Below are 20424 nucleotides of genomic sequence, written 5' to 3'. Positions count from 1 at the left end.
CAACACCACGTTGAAACTATTCCTTGACAAAGCCTGCTAAAGCATACCACACCAGCACTCTCCCATGTCTATCGCCCCAAATCCTAATCCGCAGCGGGCTACAGAACCAAAAGTAGCTGACCTCGGGCAATCCCTACGTACATGCTCCACTGTTTCTGCTCCCCCATCATAAAATAAACACGACGCATCCGTAATGACTTTCCGTTTTCTCAGGTTATTCCTAGTTGGTAGCGCATTCATGCAACTTCTCCAAACACACACCTTAACTTTCCAGGCACACGGGCTCTAATCAAAGACCCACTGGGTTCATCCCCATTGACATCCCTGCAAGAACGTGCCAGGTGATATGCATTTCTCAGCAAGTGGTCTTTTACCACAGTGGTGGAAAGATGTTAAGCCCTTGAAAGGCGGCGTGGGTTCAAACCCCGTCCGTAGCTAATCTAACGTCTATATAAACATTCCAAATTAAGGTATCAGACGGTTTGAAGATACTTAAAGGGATGCTCATTATCAACCTAGCCTCCTCCTCGCAGAAGATGCTACTGATTACATCCATATTCCAGGCAACACCACCATCATCCTCGATTAAGTTATTCACTGTGATAGAATATATGATCCAACCCCGCAGGGATAGGGCTAAGTACTTTGAAAAAGTTCTTCCTAGGCAACCAACCATCGCCCCAATCCTTTATATATGGGCCATACCCCACCCACCATCATGCTTCTAAACGAATAACCTTGCAAGCCTTTGCAATTCTTCTCCAACAGAGAGGAATTTGTCTTCACCAGGGCCTACCAAAAGTCAGTATTTGGATAGTATCGAGCTTTGAACAACTGAGAAGCAAGTGACTTGAGTTGTTGTATAAGTCTCCATCCTTGTTTAGTAAGCAAGGCTAGGTTGAACGCATAAAGATCTTTGAATCCTAATCTGCGCTCACTCTTGGATTTACACATTTTACGCCAACTAAGCCAATGAATCTTTCGCTTACCTTGTTCTCTTCCCCACCAAAACTGAGCTACAATTTGATTCAATTCTTCACATAGCATCATAGGTAACAAAAAAAGTTTGCATGGTACAAAGTGGCACAGCTTGAGCCACGGTTTTGATCAAAAGCTCCTTCCCCTTCCTCTAGTTAAGAGCCTTAATTAATCAACCCAATTTGAACAGCCAGATTCCATATCATCAGTTCTGACCTCCGATTAGGTGGTCTAGTCTGGCTGACTGGCAAGTCAAATTAACCCTAAAGTTTATTCAAGGTAGAACAAAATATATAATTCACTACACCAACCAAACTTGATCTGTTTAGTAATATTTCCCAATGAACATCATGCATGACAATAAAGACTTAAAAACCCATAATTTGTTCAAAACATCCTTACCATGCATTCATACGAGCAGAAAAAAAGGGCAAATGAAAACCGACAGTCGACCAGGTAAAAAAAAAAAAAAAAAAGACAGACAAGTTCATGTACATCGCCATAGCAAGCTAAGTACGACGCTGAACCAGTCTTCGAAAAAACTTGAAACTACCAACGATTTGAGATGCAACTTTTGGGGACTTGAGTTTCCAGCCGAGGTTTGATCAACAACCTTCGACCACTAGCATTATCTCTGCTACTGCTTGTCTGAAAATTTCCATTGCAGGAAACACCTCAAAAAACTGATCTGGAGCTCCCCTTGCCTGCGAAGCGACACAGTAATTAAGTATAATTGCAACATTTAATGTTGAAATGAAATTCAATCAGAGAAAAACTTCTGTGGTGCGGAGGCAAACAGGTGCAGCCGTGTGCTAGGCTTCCCACAAGAATAGCACATGACCTGTAAATGGACAATTCGTCCGTCTCACCTAAGTTATTCTCAATTCAATTATTAAAGATATTTGCAGTGATATAAGCTTCACAGATCTAACTTTCTTAGCAAACTCAACAATTCATGTATGGAAATGAAATTAAAAGGAGAGACTTCTATGGACAGACAGAACTAGCCGTGGGCGTGCATCGGCTTGTCACAATAATAGCATGGGACTCATAACATTCTGTAAATCCAAAACCAAGTTATGTGAGGGGCGGATGTGCGACGCACCCATCCTAATAAAGGTTTTTCTCAATTCAATTAATGATATCTGTGTCTATGCAGTCATGTAATGAAAAATACCATATTACTCTATATTGCAATCAATAAGATAGGAATGAATTCAATGATATTTCGACCTGAGCAGAACTACACAAAACAACTTTTCTTCAACAATCTTCTATATTCTCTTTAATATCATGGTGTCTCTAGCTAGTTGCTTTTTCAATGTAGTTTGTATCATGTACTGAAATTTCATACCATGTTGCGATCGAACTACTGAATGCTGCCAACTTATAACCTAGTAAGGTTAATGCTAATAGGTACTATATAGTATGGTGTCTCTATAGGTATATGTACGTCTTTCTTTCATTTTAACTAATAAAATTTAGTATTTTCTTGATATGTTACGAATTAGTAAGAAGGCTTAAAGGCTAAATAGTTTGGAGGGTAAGAGTCGAACTCGTTGTAAGTGTGTGGGCATATGCTCTACCAATGGAACTACGAACCTTATGGTGAAAATTTAATTATGGTTTCTAGGTACATAATTCGCAAGAGGTCTAGCCCTGAGGAAAACTTGCTTACTCCGCTCATAGGCGTAACCAGCTGGTTTTTGTACAAGGCCGGATCTCATCCCATTTTATGTAATTTCCTCTTTTTTAATTATTACTTTTTTTAATGGAATCCTAATCCAACACAACTATCATCCTAGCCCATCTTCATCCAATCTCACTCCATCCCACGCTAAGAACCTAGTTCTGCCACTGATCTCCTATAGAATACATTTGCTTCTCACGTGACGCAAGAGGCGACTCAAACGGTGTACACAATGGGTTCGGTCATTTTTGGCTGGAACAAAGTCATGCAAAAATTTTCAATAGCACTTTAATTAAATTTCTGCAAATGTAGACATTTTGCTTATATATTAACTAGCATTATAGAGTAGCACAATCATGATGAAATAGAATTTAACAAAAAACTTATACTTACGTGAGTATGAATCATGTACATGCTACGATTGGAGTCCGAGGTAATATGAGCTGATATCACACCAATGTTATATTTCTCCAAAAGGAAGCATATAGCGGTAAAGAGACTGGGCTTCTTTGGAGTGCACACACTAATATGTGCTTCTTTGCCGCAGATGTTGGCTACGACATTGGGTGAAGTCCAAGTTTGAAAGCTTATAGAAGCAAAATGCGAGGCTGAGAATGAATTGGATGGGTTGCTTGTTGGGGTAGTACTAGCAGTGGCCAAGTTACTGGACCCATGATTAGCAAGGAATGCCTCTCTCGAACTGAATGCGACATCTTGTGTGTTAATTGATGGGTCTAGGTCCAGATTGATGGTTGTGACACCTTGGAGCCTTTCCACCTTTTGTTTTTGTAGCTTTTGGAGAGTCTGCTGTAGGGTTTTGACGTAGCTCACTGCCTCATCTACGATGGTGGATTTGTCAGCCTGTAATAATATATATGTAATCAGAGATTATTAGTTGTCTATATAAAAACAAAAGGAAGAAAGTAGATCTATAGTTGTTCTTGCTCTTCAGATCTATACTTTTCCAAATCTTAAAAAATTAGATGCCCTAAAGTAATCATATGAAATTAGCGAATTGGTGTATCTAGCTAAGAACTCACACTGTCTGAGGTTAATTAGCGTGTGCCCAAACATTTAATTTGAATTGTATGTTTCAGAATTCAGCTAGATGGGTTGTATATATCTACCGACTCCATCTTTGGTTAGATCTTAATTTGATATATGTCATGGCTGACAAACCCTTACCTTTCCAGAGAAACCCCTCTTTTTTTTGTTTTGACATGAAAGCTATATCAAACAGATAGTTCAACAAAATCAGTAATTAAAACATGTTCAATTCTCCTCAAAAGCTACGGAAGAAGGAGAGAAAGGGAGAAACACAGAAAGGAATAAAAAAGAAGGAAACCTTTTCTCATTAACTGCCCATTATATGCAAAAAGGCCAACCAAAGCTTTGATTCACCTAAAGAGAGACGCAAGTAGAAAGGCTAGTCTCCTTTTAAGAGAGAGAGAGAGAGAGAGAGAGAGAGAGAGAGAGAGAGAGAGAGAGAGAGAGAGAGAGAGGCCAAAGACATGCAAAGGAACAAGGCTCAGTGGTAACCCTTAATCAATTTTAAATGGTTAATTGTATTACCTTAGCTGGAAGCTGAGGAAGCAAAGCATGAAGGTTAGCAAACATGTTCCTCATCTTCTTCCTCCTTTCTCTCTCTGTCAATATATGCATCTCATGGTCATCTGACTCATTTCCCCCTGCAACACCTTTTCCTTTATCACCAGTTCTAGTACTCCCCTTCCCCTTCGCCTTCACATTCTTGCCCACACCTCCTCCTCCTCCTTTCCGCTTCTTCCCCGCTGCAGGTGGCGGCGGCGGCACTGTCTTTTCCTGATTATGACCTTCTGCACTAATTTCCATCACAGCTGTCTCCTGCTCCTTCCCCAAATTTTTCTCTTCATCACCACCACCACCTGAGTTGTCAGAAATAAAATACAAATTAGCCCATGACTGGTTTTCCCACAACAGACCCTCAGTGAACCCTCCTGCTTCCCCTTCAGCCATTATAGCTAGACACAGAGAGAGAGAGAGAGAGAGAGAGAGAGAGAGAGAGAGAGAGAGAGAGAGAGAAGGAGAGGGGGTATGAACTATGAAAGATGGAGATGGGGTGAGGAAGCGTTTAAAAAGGTGGCAAAGCAATAGGGGGGTGTGGGTGTGTAAGAGAGATGTTTTTGGTTGGCAAAGTATGAATCCAAAATACAATCATTTTGCCATGCCGTTACTATGCGTCAAAACAAAAACGGATAGCCTAGGCTATGCGTATTCAAGGGCCCCACAAGGTCACTCACCGACCCCATCCGCCCTAATACCACCTGATACCCAAAACCAAATTACCCTCGGCCCTCAAATTAAACCCATTTTCTCATTTTTCTTTTAGGATTTTTCAACAAATCTGAGTAGGTATTGGTATAGGAACTATGTATTAACAATCCTTAGTAATTGGTATTGGTATAGGGTCTCTGAATCAGGGATACGATTTTGCTCGTACTACTTTAAAAGAATTCACCGTTATAGTAGTTCTGTACTGGACATAACGTTTTTAAAATCATTTTACATACCTTAAAAGAAAGAATGAGAATAACGCTTTCAATATACCAGAAGTGCGTTATACGTAAGTACCGGTAAGGATAGCTACGTCTTATTTTATTATTGATGAAAGACAAGACAGTGTATCCGGCACTGTCTGATACTCAAAACTACGTGTTGTTTTGATATCGTAGCCTCCAAAAGATACTACTAGTGACCACTTATACTCTTTGGATTAGCATATATGAAACCACCACTTAGTTATGAGCTAATGAAGTAGTGATTAAGTTGAATACTGTATATGTCTAAACGAAAATGTGATTTTTGAAATTAAGCAACTCAACCATTGTACTACTTCCATCAAATTTTCTGTTTTCCTTTGTCAGAAAGCGGATACTTTACCTAATTTATAGGTCGGTGCTCAAAGTACGCACATAGAAATGCACTTTGTTTAATGCGTCTCTATTTTGCTCACCCGATTATCTCTATAATCAATTGGAAAAGATGCGAACGTTACAAAAATATGTAATGATTGCGTTCGACTTATTATTAAAATATTGCAAGAGTATTAGTTGCTGTAAATAATTTGTCCAGAGACTGTTATAATAAGGGGTTTTAGGAAGCTTTATTATATATAAATCTAACCCAACAACGTAACTAAATCTAGGCGAATTTAAACAATCCAACTTGGTCATGGCCCAACATGTGTTTTTCCTCTTGATTTTGGTTTTAGAAATACAGTAAAACCTCTATATTGCCATAATGTTGGACTAAATCAATTTTATAACTTGAAGAAGGTTATTATTCAATAAAGGTGTTGTTAAAAAGAAAATTATTTTTTGACTTATCCTTACTGAAAATTAGATGGATACAAAGAACTACTAGTGGAGCGTGTCAATTTTCAAGATATAATATTGGAAAAAGAAAGGCATCGAATCTTTAAAATCTAGTGCTTGTATGTATGTAGTGCTCTTTAATGTTTCTCTGTAAACATGATTGAGAAGCTAGAAACGTTATGGCTGCACCAAGAAGATGTCCATGTTGACGAGGTATTACGTATCTGCAGCGTGGTATCAACTCTAAAAAAATAACTCATTATCCCAGATAATTAAGAGAAATATTTTATTTCATCGTAAACTTTTATTTGTGACATTGCATATTTTTGTATTTATTAATTGACAATTATTGTTACATGCAGGTGAGATTCTTCAATAACAGACATAGAAAGATGACATATTACAATGCGAAGTTTATTCTTATCCAAAACTAGTCCAAGTTAGACCGAAATTTTTTATAACTATAAGAATGTTATTTCTATATAGATAATTACTATAGATCAGATGTTTTATTGTATGTAGGTGTAATTATATCATTATATTTCAGAGTAAATAAATAATTTAGTATCCAACTCAGTATTCACGAAATTTAAACTTAAAACATCTCGATTTCAAATAAAAAGAATATCATTAAAAAGAATGCTATTAAACTGTAGTAATGAGCAACATTAATATGTGCACGTTAAAAAATCCTAAACCCCAATGTATTACATACAAGTTTAGAAACCCGCCTCTACCCATATGTAAGATACACAACAGAAGAACCCTAGGAACCAAAATATGAAGAATTTTTCATCGTCAGCATAGCATTGATTTCAGTGACAACGACTAACAAAGAAAAAAAGCACCTGTTTCTATTTTTATTTTTATATATTTTTATTTTTTTGAAGGGAAAGAAGGACAACGGAGTTTTGTTGCTTTAGAAACCAGGAAGAGATTGTCGTGTAGTGCTTTTGAAATTTATAGGGATCAAAACTCTGCAACTGAAAGACAAGAGGCAGTAAGATGTCTTACCCACGCAACACGTAAAAAGCTACAGTTGCATGCAGCAAAAAACAACGCATCTGGATGGATGGTAGCTTCTTCTTCCATCTACATAATGGTGATGATGATATAGTTGAGGAAAAAAGTGGAAGCGTAATCATAACTTACCAGTAGAAACTGCAGAATTTGCACAATTAGGTTACTCTACCGAAGTAGAATTCTCTTCTTTTTTCTTTTTTTTTTCTTTTTCTTCTCTCTTATTTTATTTGAATGATCACGATTATGCCATGTTAACATTTTATATTAATTTTTTATAAAAAAAAAAGAAAAAATATAAAATATAAAAGAAAAAGATAAAAGATGATGGAAATAAAACAGGAGAGAATCCTAGTCCTACTCAGCTTAACTGGCTCAGCCATCCCTATATGATATGTGCGTTATAAGTAATTAGATATTATATAATAGTTAGTGCTTCACTCTTCAGTCCTCATGAACATTTAGAGCATGATTACGACGTATACAGATTTTTTTTTTTTTTTTTTTTTGTTAATCATTAGAAGTAATTAAGCCAAAAGCATTTGTTTCAGTTCCATTAATTTGTTTCATCAGATATAACCGTACATAATTTGTATTGTTTTCGTAGTTGATAATCTTGCATAGTTTATACTTATGAAAATATGACTTTGAACTCTCAATTTCAATTTTTTTTTATATAAAACCTTACATAAATTTTTTACTCAAAAAAAATCTAGTGACTAAAAGCTATATAAGCAAATTCATTAATTACATATTGTTTTACCCATTTTACATTTTTCAAATGCCTAAAAGATTCCTAAAGCAAATGGTAAGGAGAGAATAAATGATTTTGCAAAATTTTTTAAAAAAAAAAAAAGAAAAGAAAAGGATATTAATGTTAAAAATTCATTGCATATTCAAAGCCAAATCGGATTAATGGTCCTTATAATGATATGGTATTCGAAAGATAGCACTGTGGTAAAAAAGTTAGGATTCAAATCCTTGTCATGAAGATTATTAGCAAATTTAACCAAAATTTTGATTTTTGTCAAATCTCAATTAAAGTAGGGATAAAAATGTCTAACCATACACTTTCTTTCAATTCAATAAACCATGTAATAAAGACACTGGAAAATAAAATAAAATAAACTTTCTCTCGTCTTTAGTTTGTAGCTCGCGAAGAGTAGGTTCAATTTGTTCCCAACCTTCTGGGTATTTCATTTGGTTAGTCATTACCTTCGGCATTTTCTACCTGTTATCAGTGGCAACGTATAAGTTCAAAAAAGTTCAATCCGAAGCAGCAACAGATTCAACAAGAAAAGAAGCCGTTTCCAAGAATATATTAATTAGCAAAAATCGTAAATGAAGGGCGCCAGCACCGGACCCAGGAGTTGAAACTGGAGCTTTTAAGCCAATTTTCCCAAGTCGAAAGTGTAAGATCCCACATCGGCGGGATGGGGGTTGGTCCATGGCCTTATATGTAAGATATCACATCGACCAACAGAGAGGGGGTGATGTGCCTTATATGTACATGTTTTCCTCCCTATAGCACGAGACATTTTGGGTACTCACTAGCTCCGGACCCCATAAGAACTTCAAAGTTAAGTGAGTTTGGGGATAGCAGTCCTAGGATGGGTGACCCCCCTAGGAAGTTCTAGTGCCGAAACCCAAAAACAAAACCGTGAGGGAATGGTAAGCCCATAACAGATAATATCGTGCTACAGCGGGGTCGAGTTTGGATGTGGCAATTTGGTATCAGAGCTAGACTCACCGTCCATTCAAGTATGCCGACGAGGACGTCAGGCTCCCAAAGAGGGTGGATTGTAAGATCCCACATCGGCGGGGTGGAGGTTGGTCCCTAGTCTTATATGTACATGCCCATCTCTTCCTAGCAAGACGCATTTTGGGAACTCACTGGCTTCGGATCTCAAAAGAACTCCGAAGTTAAGTGAGTTTGGACAAGAGCAATCCTAGGATGTGTGACCTCCTAGGAAGTTCTCGTGCAAAAACCCAAGAACAAATACGTGAGGACATCGCCCAAAATAGACAATATCTTGCTATACGGACTGAGATGTGGGAATATTCATATCAATTTTCAAATTGAGAACTATACCAAGTCCAACCAGGAATTCCCAAGCAAGGATATGAATATTATCCAAAAGAAAAAGTACAAAATAAGAACAAAACCCTAATGTAGTAGCATGAAATCTGGATAATAAGATATGATTTTAGTTTCAAGTCATTATCAAAAGCAATTAGCTAGGAATGAACTCCTAATACAGTTTCTAGAAACCTACAGAAAAAGCTCCTTAGAAAACAGGGTACAGGCAATGCTTTTATTGCCTCTTCCAAAGGTTCAGATGATTCGAAGGACACAATGGAGTCACCGGGCATGGTGTTGTGATAGGGTGGTTGGTTGTGAGTTTTTTGTTTTTGTTTTTGGAAGGTGGGCTGGGTGGATTTAACAAAAAGAAGGCTAAAACTGGAATTATATAGAAAATTTTCAATTATAGGGTGTATTCAACAAATATGAGGTGTTAATAAAACAACTCTAATTGAAAATGTGATTTTTTAAGTCAAATTAAGCAACTCAACCACGTACCGTACCACTTGCATCAAATTGTACTTTACATAATTTAAAAATCGGTGCTCAAGGTAGAAATGCCCATACGAATGTACTTTGTTTAATGCGTACGTCTCCATTTTGCTCAAACAATTCTCTAGGTGACAATTGAGTTCCCCATACCCTTCTAAAACCATTGAAATAAGAAATTGCATTTGTTTTTTCTTAAAAAAAAAAAAAAAATGAATCAGTGGATTCATCACACCAGTCTACTTTTTCGATAAAAATATGGTAAGAGTTACTTTCTATTAATTTGTTAGGCAGCTTCATTATATATAAATCTGACCAAACAAGGTAACTATATCTGGGCTGATTTAATACAATATAGAATCTGGTCATGGTCCAATGTATGTTTTTTTCTCTTAATTTTGGGATTGATTTAAGAAATCCTAAACCCTAATGTAATGTATTTAAGAAACCTAATTAATGAGCCAAATATGAAGGAATAAGTCTCACTCCTAAGTGTAAATAATATTGTTGGTTAAAGAAAGCTACTCATGGTGTGCAGAGCACTGATTTCATTGACAACGACCAACAAAGATTAAAATAAAAACTTGTTTCTATTTTTATTTTAGAAAGGAAAGAAGAAAGGGTTTAGTTACTTCTCTCTGCCTCTCTCTGCCAAGTCCTAAACCTCATATCAACCACCACCACCAATGGCGGAGCCAGAATACTAAATTAGGAGGGGTCTTTAAGTCATATGAAAGATTGCAATAGAACTAATGGGAGAAAATTAAAAGTTTTATTTATTTTGTTTTGGCATGGAAAATTTTAATCAAACAAGAATGGTAGAGCTTTAAATTTTGTATGAAAAACCTAGTATTGAAATGATTATATCATAAATCAAAATTTGTTTATGACCTTTGATAAAAAAAAGATTAACACATTAATTACATTCGAACAAAAATTTAAGGTCGTTACTTAAAATAAGATTCTGCTCTAGACTGTATAAGCCTTTGTTTTATATAAATGGCTAAAAAAGGGGTATGATTTTTATATGTTAAAACATAAGGCTTTTAAAAAACTAATAATAAAATAAATAAATAAAAAGCTTAGTTTAATATGGTAAAAAATAAGGAAAATTATAAGGGCAATTTTATTCTTTCAATTTAGAAACATCTAAAAGATTGCAGCATACCAGCAAGTCTCGCACCATGGACGCTTGGAATTGCAATATCCCACTAATTAATGAGCATTCTGCAAAAACTTGCATAAAGTACATACAAATGGCTGAAATTCCAGGATAGGCCTGGCCACTGCTGGGCTCTATGTGGCTCCGTCATTGACCACCACCACTTAGTTCTTTCTCTCCCTTCTTACAAGATCCATCATTTGAATGGATCACGAAGGATGGAGTGGGCGGGTCGCAGAGGAAGTTGTGAGTGGTTCGAATGGGATGGGCCGTGGGCGGGTCGCAGTTGATTTTTCTTCTTCAACTGATTCGCTAGGGCATGCAGGTCTGCATCTTTGAGAATTGCAAGATCTGCATGCAGGTCATCTTTTTCATGAATTTCAAGATCCGTATCTGATTCTTCATCTTTGGGGCATGCAAGCTTTTAATCTCAATTGTTTCTGTCTCATTCCTCATCTTTATGGCACGCAAGTTTGATTCTTCTTCATTTCTTTTCCGCGTGAATCTTAACTTTTTCCGTCAGATTCTTTAGTAGTGACTAAGCTCATGACTTGGGAGGAGCAGAAGGGGCCGAAAAGAAGAAGGGTATAGAGAAATAGATAGTGGCAGACAGAGAAGAGTAGGGAGAAGCCGTTTGTATTACAAATGAATTTCATGATTTGCTTATCATATTGATACAAGATATATACAAGCCTATAGTTGACTTTGTACAACATTAAAGGTAACTAATAACTCTTGATTATTTACATAAATAATATGGAGAGAATGGTGGGATCACATTTTGACAGCAGATGTGGTGGAGAGATTTGTGGTGGATTCAATACTCTTGTCAAAGGGATGGGAAGGTAGGATTTCCATTTAAAAACTTTCATTAAAAGGGGACTTTCCAAAAAACGCATAAGACTCTCTCTCTGGTTTCCTAACTTTGCAAACATCCTTGCCGCCGGCCCTAGCCTTTGGCTTAGGTGCTGGTGGCTACCCTTGTCCAAATCTCCTTGTTCTCCTCTTTCCCTCTTTCTCCTGATCTCCTTCTCTTTTTTTCAATTTTTCCTTGAGATTTGTCTCACTTTCCTTGAGCTTTGTCTCAATTTTTTCGTGAGTTTGTCTCACTTTTGGACTTCTTGTCCCTTCTCTCCACCCCTCCCTCTCCTCTGGCTGTTCTTTTCCAAACTGAAAACTCCATCTCCCCTCACTTTTTTCCTCTGCTTCCCTTCTCCATAAACCATCCCCACCCCGTCCTTTGCTCTAATCTATAGACTTCGGGCCGAATATGGTTGCCAGATTTATTTCCCTCCCTCACTATCCCTCTCCCACTGTCCCTTTCCCAACCAGCATGCCAGATTTTCCTCGAGGCCAAGTGTACTGTGGCTTCAGCCAAAGTAAGCGTATTTTATATACCCTCTTTGCCTCACCTTTTGTCCATGTGTAACTATGTTTGTATATATTTGCAAGGATTCATGAATGAAATTTGGATCTGGTGACTATCTTTTTGTTCGACGTCTTTGGTGAAGAAATATGGATGTGGTGTGCTCCTAGTTGCAGGTTTGGTACTTTTGTGTTCTGATGTCTTGGTCGTTTTCACCACTCGGTCGTTTTCTCTAGTGTTGCTGCTTCGATAGCTGCTGGTAAGACTTTTGTGACAGTGATGGCGACGGATGCTGCTTTCTGCGATCGGAGATTAGGGATTTAGGTTTTCGTTTTAATTTATTTAATTGGGAAGAGCTTTTATGTATATTTTTCCCTCCAATGTATTTGGGCTTTTATGTATATTTTTCCCTCCAATGTATTTGGGTTATTTGCCCTTCCTTTGTGTTGGCCTATAAACTTCTATCAGATTAATGAAATTAACTTTTCAAACCCAAAAAAAGGTGACTGTCCACCCATGTTTTAGAATTAAAAACTGGTCAAATTCAACAAATCAGCTGATCGAATCGACGATTTGGTTAACCATAAACGAGAACAAAATATGAGATTGCGATGGCGGCGACAATCTAATATAATCATGCGTTGAAGTTCAGTAAAATCAATGCATGTGACAAGTAACAATGAAAATGAAACAGTCAATCTTCCAATTCAGCAAAGGCTTCATAAATCCAGAAACATTATTCAAATACATTCATTATTCCCATAGTGATAAAAATAAAAAAAAATAAAAAAATAAAAAAGGTACCCTTGGCCAGCTGGTAGATAAATCCCTTCATGACCCACGCAGCAAAGTTTCTTCTTTTTATTTTTTTCCAGAGACGGCTGGTCTTTCCGCTTTTTATGAAACCATGCAGTTCATGCACAAATAAGGCTAGTTTCAGACAAGGAGGGAGGACTAGATTCTCCCCCAACATTCGGGTTTAATGATACAGCAGCAAGAAAATCAAATTTCAGGCTTGGACATCAATGGTTTTCCCTTTCAAGTAAGCAGGGCTGTTGTTTTACAAATCGGGCACAGATTCTTCTGCATTAGCCATTGTTTGATGCAACTGGTGTGGAAGTCGTGCCCACAATCTAGTGTGCCGATATCATCCTCATCAGCATATACCTCCTGCCATGATAAGGATTCAAACAAGGTAACAAGAATAAATAAATCAGCTGCTTGAAGTAAGCGAAAGCAACTAGCTGTGTTCTTGTGCGGATAGAGATAGTCACATAGCTCATACCTGACAGACACAGCACGGTTCCATATCTGCTGGGGATTCTTCTGAAATAGCAAGAAATTTTCGCTGTTTCATGCACTTCATAATAGTCTCCTCACTCAGTCCAGTGCTAACATCTCCTATACGTTCCCCCAATGCCAGCAGTTCCTATTGTCCAAAAGTACTGTTATTAGAACTGCTCTGAAACAGAGAAAAAAAAAAAAAAAAAACCTATGGAAAAATACTTGCCCCCGTTTTACCTCGTAAGACATGTTATCAACATCAAGGCGCATGTCTCTGTGCCTGTCATGCATCTCAGCCATGCCATGATATATGAATGGGTCAAAGAGCATATAATCCTGACATCACCACATGAATCTTGATTGTCAACTAAATGTAATCTGCTGTATTCAGCAATAAGACAAGCCCCTTTCCCATTGTTCAACAAAAGTATTTAACCGTAGATACTAACAGAAAGAACAATCAAGCCTGTAACTACTCATAAACATACCCAGATGCTTGCAGCTTAATTATGCTGCTCTTACAACCATAAGTTTCATCTTGCTCCCCAACTCAATAATGTTTTCCCACATACCATTTAATCCACCCCATCAAATTATAGTCCACTTCATGGAGATCGCAGATGACTGATTATCCAGATATTTGATATTCTTACTCAAGAAAAAATCCTAATGTTACGCTGATGCACAAAACACCAATGTCCCATGTGCTGCACCAAAAAAATTGGGGGCGTTGAACAGTAGAATAACCAGTATTCCATGCTGCTTTCTTCTAAAGACATACTTTTGCTACGTTTGGATGTTAACTTAGTAAAGCAGACAGATATACTGCAAACAGGCACATATGATAAACTGCCTACCTTCACAACATATCAGAAGATTGTTTACGTAGAAATTGTTGTAGTAAATTCATTTCTAATGGGCTTTTTTCATGTCACAGCTAGTGTACCCATTACTCAAGCTAGTTTGTATACATGGTGGCAGCTAAACTGTCACCAGATTTGGCCACAGAAATGGCATAAACAAAGCTCAGTGTCTTCTATGGAGTTCCAATGTACTTATGGGGATCATGGAAAATCTAATTTTAAATCAATCATAAAATATGACAGCTGCTGCATCCAAGATATCCAACCTTGTACCTCCATGTTTTCGTACTTGTCAAAAGAAAATGACTGTCGGCCTAAGCCAGCTACTAAAACAGCCTTTTGCAATTGCAACAAAACATATAAACTCAAAGTTAAAGCAAACAGAATTAATGTAGAGGTCAATAGCAAACCTCGACGCGTAAGTTCTCACCCCTGCGCATAGCATTCAAAACTTGACGAATCTGGCACACGAGAAAATTATAATTGTTAGTTCCAGAGGGAATGATTCTTTTGCAAAATCTAGTGGAAATAGAAGAACAAAACTTGAAACACTAATGCCATCGTATCACCGGTCAGAGGCAAGAACCATTCAGTGGTATCCAAAATAAATCCACTCAACCCCATATCCAACCATAAAACTGATCCTTAACGTGCAAAAATACCAAAACAGTAAAGAATAGTTTAATTTTCCCAGTAAGAGGCCAAAGATAAGTACAATCTGCTTTAATGTAGCAGTACAAATTAGAATTAGCTCCATAAACACATAAAATGTTATTTTACCATTAACGCCACCATTTAGTACCCACTCAATGCAGTGCATATTCACTCTGGGAGTTTCACCTTACTTTAAAGATAATACTCATAAGAAAAAGAGAGGCGCCGTTATCACCCCTATTTATTTACCCAGCCACCTTGTTTTGCCACCCCAACAAAATTTTGTATACTATTTTTATTTTAACTAAATTACCCATTATTCCTACAATATCTCTAACTTAGCAACTCAACTACCCACCATATAAACACTTTTTGTAACCTTCAAACTTTATCTTGATAGCAGATGACAGTGCTCGCCTTTAGCAAAAAAAAGGCCAGTGTGTGTACTGGCTTCTTGTAATTGGTCTCCTTTAAAGTAATTTTGTGAAATGCTAAATTTGTAATAAAAAGTTACGGGGTGGGTAAAGTAGATTGGGAGGTTGAAATAGAGCTCCTCAAAAGAAAAGGGACCATTTTCACGGCAGAAGTATCTTATTTAGGAAACACAAATTGAAAAGTGGAAACTTAATACCTTTATTGTCCATCAACAACTGTGGGAATATGTACAATATTATAATGAGAAATTTTTGCGTGAATACTCTTATTCAAGTTTAGCATGCAAAAAATTTATGGGGCGAAAGATTTCAGTAACTAAGAGACATTTCAAAAATGTATAGTCAGACTCTGAAATCTGAAAATCCAAATGACAAAAGCAACTGAGAAAATCCATTGCAAAATTAATTCCAAAAATGTAATATCCATGATATACACCCTCCAAAGAGTACATGTACGATGAGAGTGTACTTGAAAAGTAGGAAGAAATAAAAACACAAACCTCAGATATAAGTCGGCGCCTCCCTTCGATGTCGGCTGCTAATACCCGCAGTGACTGAGGCATATTAAGAGCATCATCACCTTGTCTGTCCAGCAAGAATGCTGACCTAGGATGTGGTAGATGACGACCCTGGTTATTAGATCCAGAAGAACTTCCTGAATCTTGTGAGGAAGCAGGTCCTGAAGGTACTGGGTTATAATGACTATGACCTCCGGGTTGAGAATCAACAGAAGGAAACAAAGACCAATCTATTGTTCTTTGATGATTTTCGGTAGGAGGGTTATTGGCACGGATCAATGCAGGAGTAGGCACAAAACGAATGGCCGAACTGGAGCCAATTGTTGAAGAGGAAGGAGCACCTACAGAAGAGCTAAATTCTCCAGGGGCCAGACTCCAAATTGTGGGATCCTGTGCTGAATTTCTCATATCAGTAGCAGTTGCAAACATCGAATGCTCCACAATGTTTCTGGGAATGCTTCTTAAGTTTGATTCTTCTCTTAACTCAGCACCTCTATATCCAGACATAAGAGAACTTGATAAGCTGCCCACTCTTGAACTGGAAGCACCAGTCCAAGGAAAAGGAAGCATGTTTACTGACGAACCACTCATATGCATAGCAGGAAACTGGCTTTGGGGACCAACCGAATTTGTTGCAGCTGCAGTTGTTGATCTCCCTTGTGATGATAAGTTGGATGGAGCAGATTCTTGCTGAGGCCCAGGACAACCCCCCCTACAAAAAAATTCCCGCAGTGAGCTTGCTCCATTTCCTGTTGCACCTAATGAAGGAAAGGTATCAGATGTCCCAAGTCTCAAACCAACCCTGGTTCTTGAGTTTTGTTCTGAAGGACACCCACTAGGAGAACTACGCAAGGGTGTAGATAAACTTAAATTACTAGAAGGACCGTAATGAGCAGGACCAGTATTCCATGCACTAGTTTCAGCTTGTGGAAGGGAGCTAGAACTTCCACCAGAATAACCCTGGCCTGAAGTACCCTCAAGGGCCTTTCGCTTGCACGATAAGCCCCAAGTTCCAAAAGAAGAACCTGCATTACCATCATTTTCCTCAACCAGAAAATCAGTGCTTCTGGATGAAGTCCCAATAATATCAGGCGAAACACTGCCAGAAGATGTCTGTTCTGTTTCTAATCCACCTGACATATCAGTTTCCATGCCAGGCGCACTATTACCACTATTTCCCACATATGCAGAATTTATATTTGCATTTTGAGAGTCCTGAGAAAAAGAAGGCCCGCCTTGAATCTGATTGCCACTTTGTCCAATACGAGCTCTCCCAGGAAAAAGGATATTTTGTTCAACTCGTCTTTCTTCTGAACTTTGACCAATAACAGGACAAGCACTATACGGAGATGACCAACCTTCTTCCATTTTCATCCCATCATCGTCCACTGGGTTTCGTAGATTCAATCTTGAGCTAGGTTCACCTGAACCACTCAAGTTCTGGGTGTCATTACTAGAGGCATTTAAACACGGAATCTCACCAGATGTCATCATATAGCTTGACAACTGGTTTTCAACAGGATTTAGCATATTATTTAAAGAAGTCTGCTGATTCATACTAGTGCTGTTGGAGAGAGATCCAAGCCCAACATCTGTGATTTCAAGGAAAGTATCAATACCACTCCCTTGACCTTGCATTAGTGTCAACAAATGCCCAACTCAGAAGACACTATAAGGTATTCACAGGTGGTTCAGATAAAGTGAAAGATCTGGAATATCAACGCAATGCTGGTACCCTGAATGTAACAAAACAAAATTTTAAACATTAGTTCAAATCCATTTTTACATAATATAGCAAGAGATAAAATAGGATTCAGATTTACTAATGGAAATAAGATGAAATAAAATCAATTCTTTGCATTATCTGCATGCCTTCAACTGAAAACCCTGACCCTGGAAACTGATATAATAATAATAATAAATCAATATGATGGATAAAATAAGAAGGTGCATGAAACAATGGTTCTGAGACTAGTGACATGCAGATTGGTCATTCAGGAAGATGTAAGCTCACAATTAGCAGAGCAATTACAGCAAAATACACCTCAAATGAAACAGTATGAGAAGTTTAACAAGGGAAGGAAATGATAAACAAACGTAGGACAAAGTAAGAATCGAAGGAAAATTAGAACACAGAGAACAGTCAACTTATTCTCAATCAGTAATCTTAATTAATTTATATGCCAGAAATCTAACCCTCTTACAAAATAGCATCTTAAATATCTAAAACATTATAAACCCTTATATAACTAGTACTATACTTTACAAGTAAAAGCCAGTTGACCATCAATTCTAATACACATTATCAACTTGGTAAAAACTAAACAAGCAGCTTCAAACTTGGAATATTGACAAACTTCTCTCTTGATATGGTCTAGGATGTCATAAACTATAAGTTTGTCTAAGAACTCTCAGCCTAGTTTACCTCCAATATGTGAACTTTTACTCAGTAGTTTAATCTTGTGATTCTTACACAATCAAGTGTGAATTTTTTAAGTAAACAGTATTAATGTGCTCAAGTCAATTCAGTTTTGCACCAAAATAAAGTTGAACTGGGTCTGGTTGACCATAAAAGGATAACCACCTCAATTTTGTCTATCAGACCAAGAATCACGTACCCCACCTTTTTTCAAGCTTACTCAGGCAGACTTAATTAATGAAAAGAATAGGTCGGAGCAGGTTAGAATCTGGTTGAACTCAATAAGACTAAGTCAGCCTCAATTTGCAATCTGGTCACACTCTAGCGAAACTGATCACTCAACTGCAGCTTGGCAGGAATCAGGCGAGCTGAAGTAACTCTCTCTATTTGATCAAAAAGACTAAATCAAATGAACTTAACTTAATTTCTAAACACTCTTGCTTATGTCTAACCAATAATGAAAATCTTATTCCAACATCATTAGACTCACTCAGACCATTAAACAATCTAAGATTATCAATGCCTCTCCAAACCCAAATCTACAAAAGGTTCTAATTACTTTATCCAACTTCCGTCGTAATTAAGATACTTATGCATGTTAAATTGACCTCCTTTGTTTTATTGCTCAACACAGGAAAAGCAAGATGAGAGAAAAAATCCTTATATACAGGAGAGTTTCAGAACACCACACACTACTTTCACACTGTCAATTGCATCCCTACACTCAAATGGCATCTCTATTCAACTACACTCAACTATTTATATCAAATTATGCAATGACATAACTTCGATGCACCATATAAAACAAAGTGGTGCGCACAACATGAAGAACAGTTGTTACCACTACAACGAAAATTGATTTTCCAGTGAATCAGGGTGTTTTGTATACCCAACGGAATGTTAACACGACAGCATAAAGAAACAAGAGAAATGCAATTTGGTAAGCCGAAATGAGATACAGAATCATAAATCAAATACCACAAAGGTTTAAGCTTTAGGAAAAAAAAAAATCAAAATCCACCACAGAGTCAAGAACACATAAGCCGTGAGTTAAAATTCAAGAACTGATATTATAGCAATCAATCAAATGTTTAAAGCAACAATGCAAACAGCGTTAAACATCTGTAATCGTAAATGCTGCTAATGCAAAACCTCCAACCCATGATATGCCTAGCAAAGTAATTGATCGGCTCACAAAACCCAATAATAAAAATTGCAAATGAGAAACTTGGGATAAATCGCCCAACCCATTTCTTCAACTGGGTTCGAATTTTCAGCATACCCAACCCAGGATCTTTGCAATTCTCGCCAAAAAAAGCGGACCAAATTGATTTCTTTTCAAATGATTCGACCCAACCCCGGAAAACAAACCAAACCCAGAACGGACAATTACCAACTAAAATCATGGTCATTTGGGTCGGTTCCGATCCTCCTAATTCTCTCCAATTCGGAAGAAATGAAAACCACAGAAACAAATAAAAAATAAATAAAAAATTGAATAAAAAATGGAAGATGATAATCCAAGGAATTAATGGTGGGAAAGAATGAGGAAGAAGAACTACCGGCCGAGATACTGGGGAGGATGAAAGATCACAGATGGAAGTGGCAGGATCAAATGGTATGGTGAGGAAACGTCTCCCCACTCTCTCTATCTCTCTCTCTCTCTCTCTCTCTGTTCTGTGTGTTCTGAGTCCACCTGAAATTTCTTCTTCCTTCAGATACTGGTTTATATTATAATATAAAATTAATTTACTGCGAAAGAGATAACTGAAATACGACAAAGCCCAACGGATGAGAGAGAGATAGAGAGAAAGTTTAAGGAGAGAGACTAGAGAGAGAAAAACTAAGGAGAGAGATTAAGGGGAGAGAGAGCAATGCAAATGAAAAGGTTAAAGGGTAATGTTAGATAGATTAGAGAGAGAGAGAGAGAGTAACGTATTAGAGAGAGAAAAAGAGTGATGTAATTAAATAGGGTGATGTTAGGGACTATCTATTTAAAGTATATATATAAATTCGGTAATGGTAGAGAAATTAAATAAATGTATAGATTAAATTTTGTAAATTAAAAGACGTACAAGATGAGTCACTTAGTACTACGGTCTAGTAGTATT

At 37.3% G+C, this 20424-nt stretch overlaps 2 protein-coding genes across 2 annotated transcripts; both read right to left on the bottom strand.

Annotated features, from left to right (window-relative positions):
* Positions 1 to 1508: 1508 nt before the first annotated feature.
* On the bottom strand, positions 1509 to 4732 carry LOC137724944 (transcription factor bHLH95-like). The gene is made up of 3 exons (XM_068463580.2): positions 4241 to 4732; positions 3062 to 3529; positions 1509 to 1682 (listed from the first exon to the last, which is right to left on the bottom strand). Exons 1-3 carry the CDS (start codon positions 4661 to 4663, stop codon positions 1584 to 1586), a joined length of 990 nt encoding a protein of 329 aa, XP_068319681.2. The 5' UTR covers positions 4664 to 4732; the 3' UTR covers positions 1509 to 1583.
* Positions 4733 to 12821: 8089 nt separating this feature from the next.
* Positions 12822 to 20283, bottom strand: MBR2 (RING/U-box superfamily protein). Its single transcript, XM_068464985.2, has 6 exons — positions 19876 to 20283; positions 15877 to 17630; positions 14699 to 14749; positions 13663 to 13761; positions 13427 to 13570; positions 12822 to 13311 (listed from the first exon to the last, which is right to left on the bottom strand). The coding sequence occupies exons 2-6, from the start codon at positions 17530 to 17532 to the stop codon at positions 13180 to 13182; spliced, it is 2082 nt and encodes a 693-aa protein (XP_068321086.2). The 5' UTR covers positions 17533 to 17630; positions 19876 to 20283; the 3' UTR covers positions 12822 to 13179.
* Between the last annotated feature and the right edge of the window lie 141 nt (positions 20284 to 20424).

Source organism: Pyrus communis, chromosome 5 (genome assembly GCF_041283825.1).
Source record: "Pyrus communis isolate YQ-2024b chromosome 5, ASM4128382v1, whole genome shotgun sequence".
NCBI classification, from domain to species: domain Eukaryota; kingdom Viridiplantae; phylum Streptophyta; class Magnoliopsida; order Rosales; family Rosaceae; genus Pyrus; species Pyrus communis.
Note: the sequence above shows the minus strand (reverse complement) of the source record. Positions and strands in the feature narration are given on the sequence as shown.

Coding starts and splice junctions, on each gene's coding strand:
- LOC137724944 (XM_068463580.2), bottom strand. CDS start 4,663: ATGGCTGAAGGGGAAGCAGGAGGGTTCACTGAGGGTCTGTTGTGGGAA. Junction 3,530..4,240: donor TTCCTCAGCTTCCAGCTAAG/GTAATACAATTA, acceptor ATATTATTACAG/GCTGACAAATCCACCATCGT. Junction 1,683..3,061: donor TGTACATGATTCATACTCAC/GTAAGTATAAGT, acceptor GTCGCTTCGCAG/GCAAGGGGAGCTCCAGATCA.
- MBR2 (XM_068464985.2), bottom strand. CDS start 17,532: ATGCAAGGTCAAGGGAGTGGTATTGATACTTTCCTTGAAATCACAGAT. Junction 14,750..15,876: donor GGCGCCGACTTATATCTGAG/GTTTGTGTTTTT, acceptor CTCGTGTGCCAG/ATTCGTCAAGTTTTGAATGC. Junction 13,571..13,662: donor TTGATAACATGTCTTACGAG/GTAAAACGGGGG, acceptor TTTGGACAATAG/GAACTGCTGGCATTGGGGGA.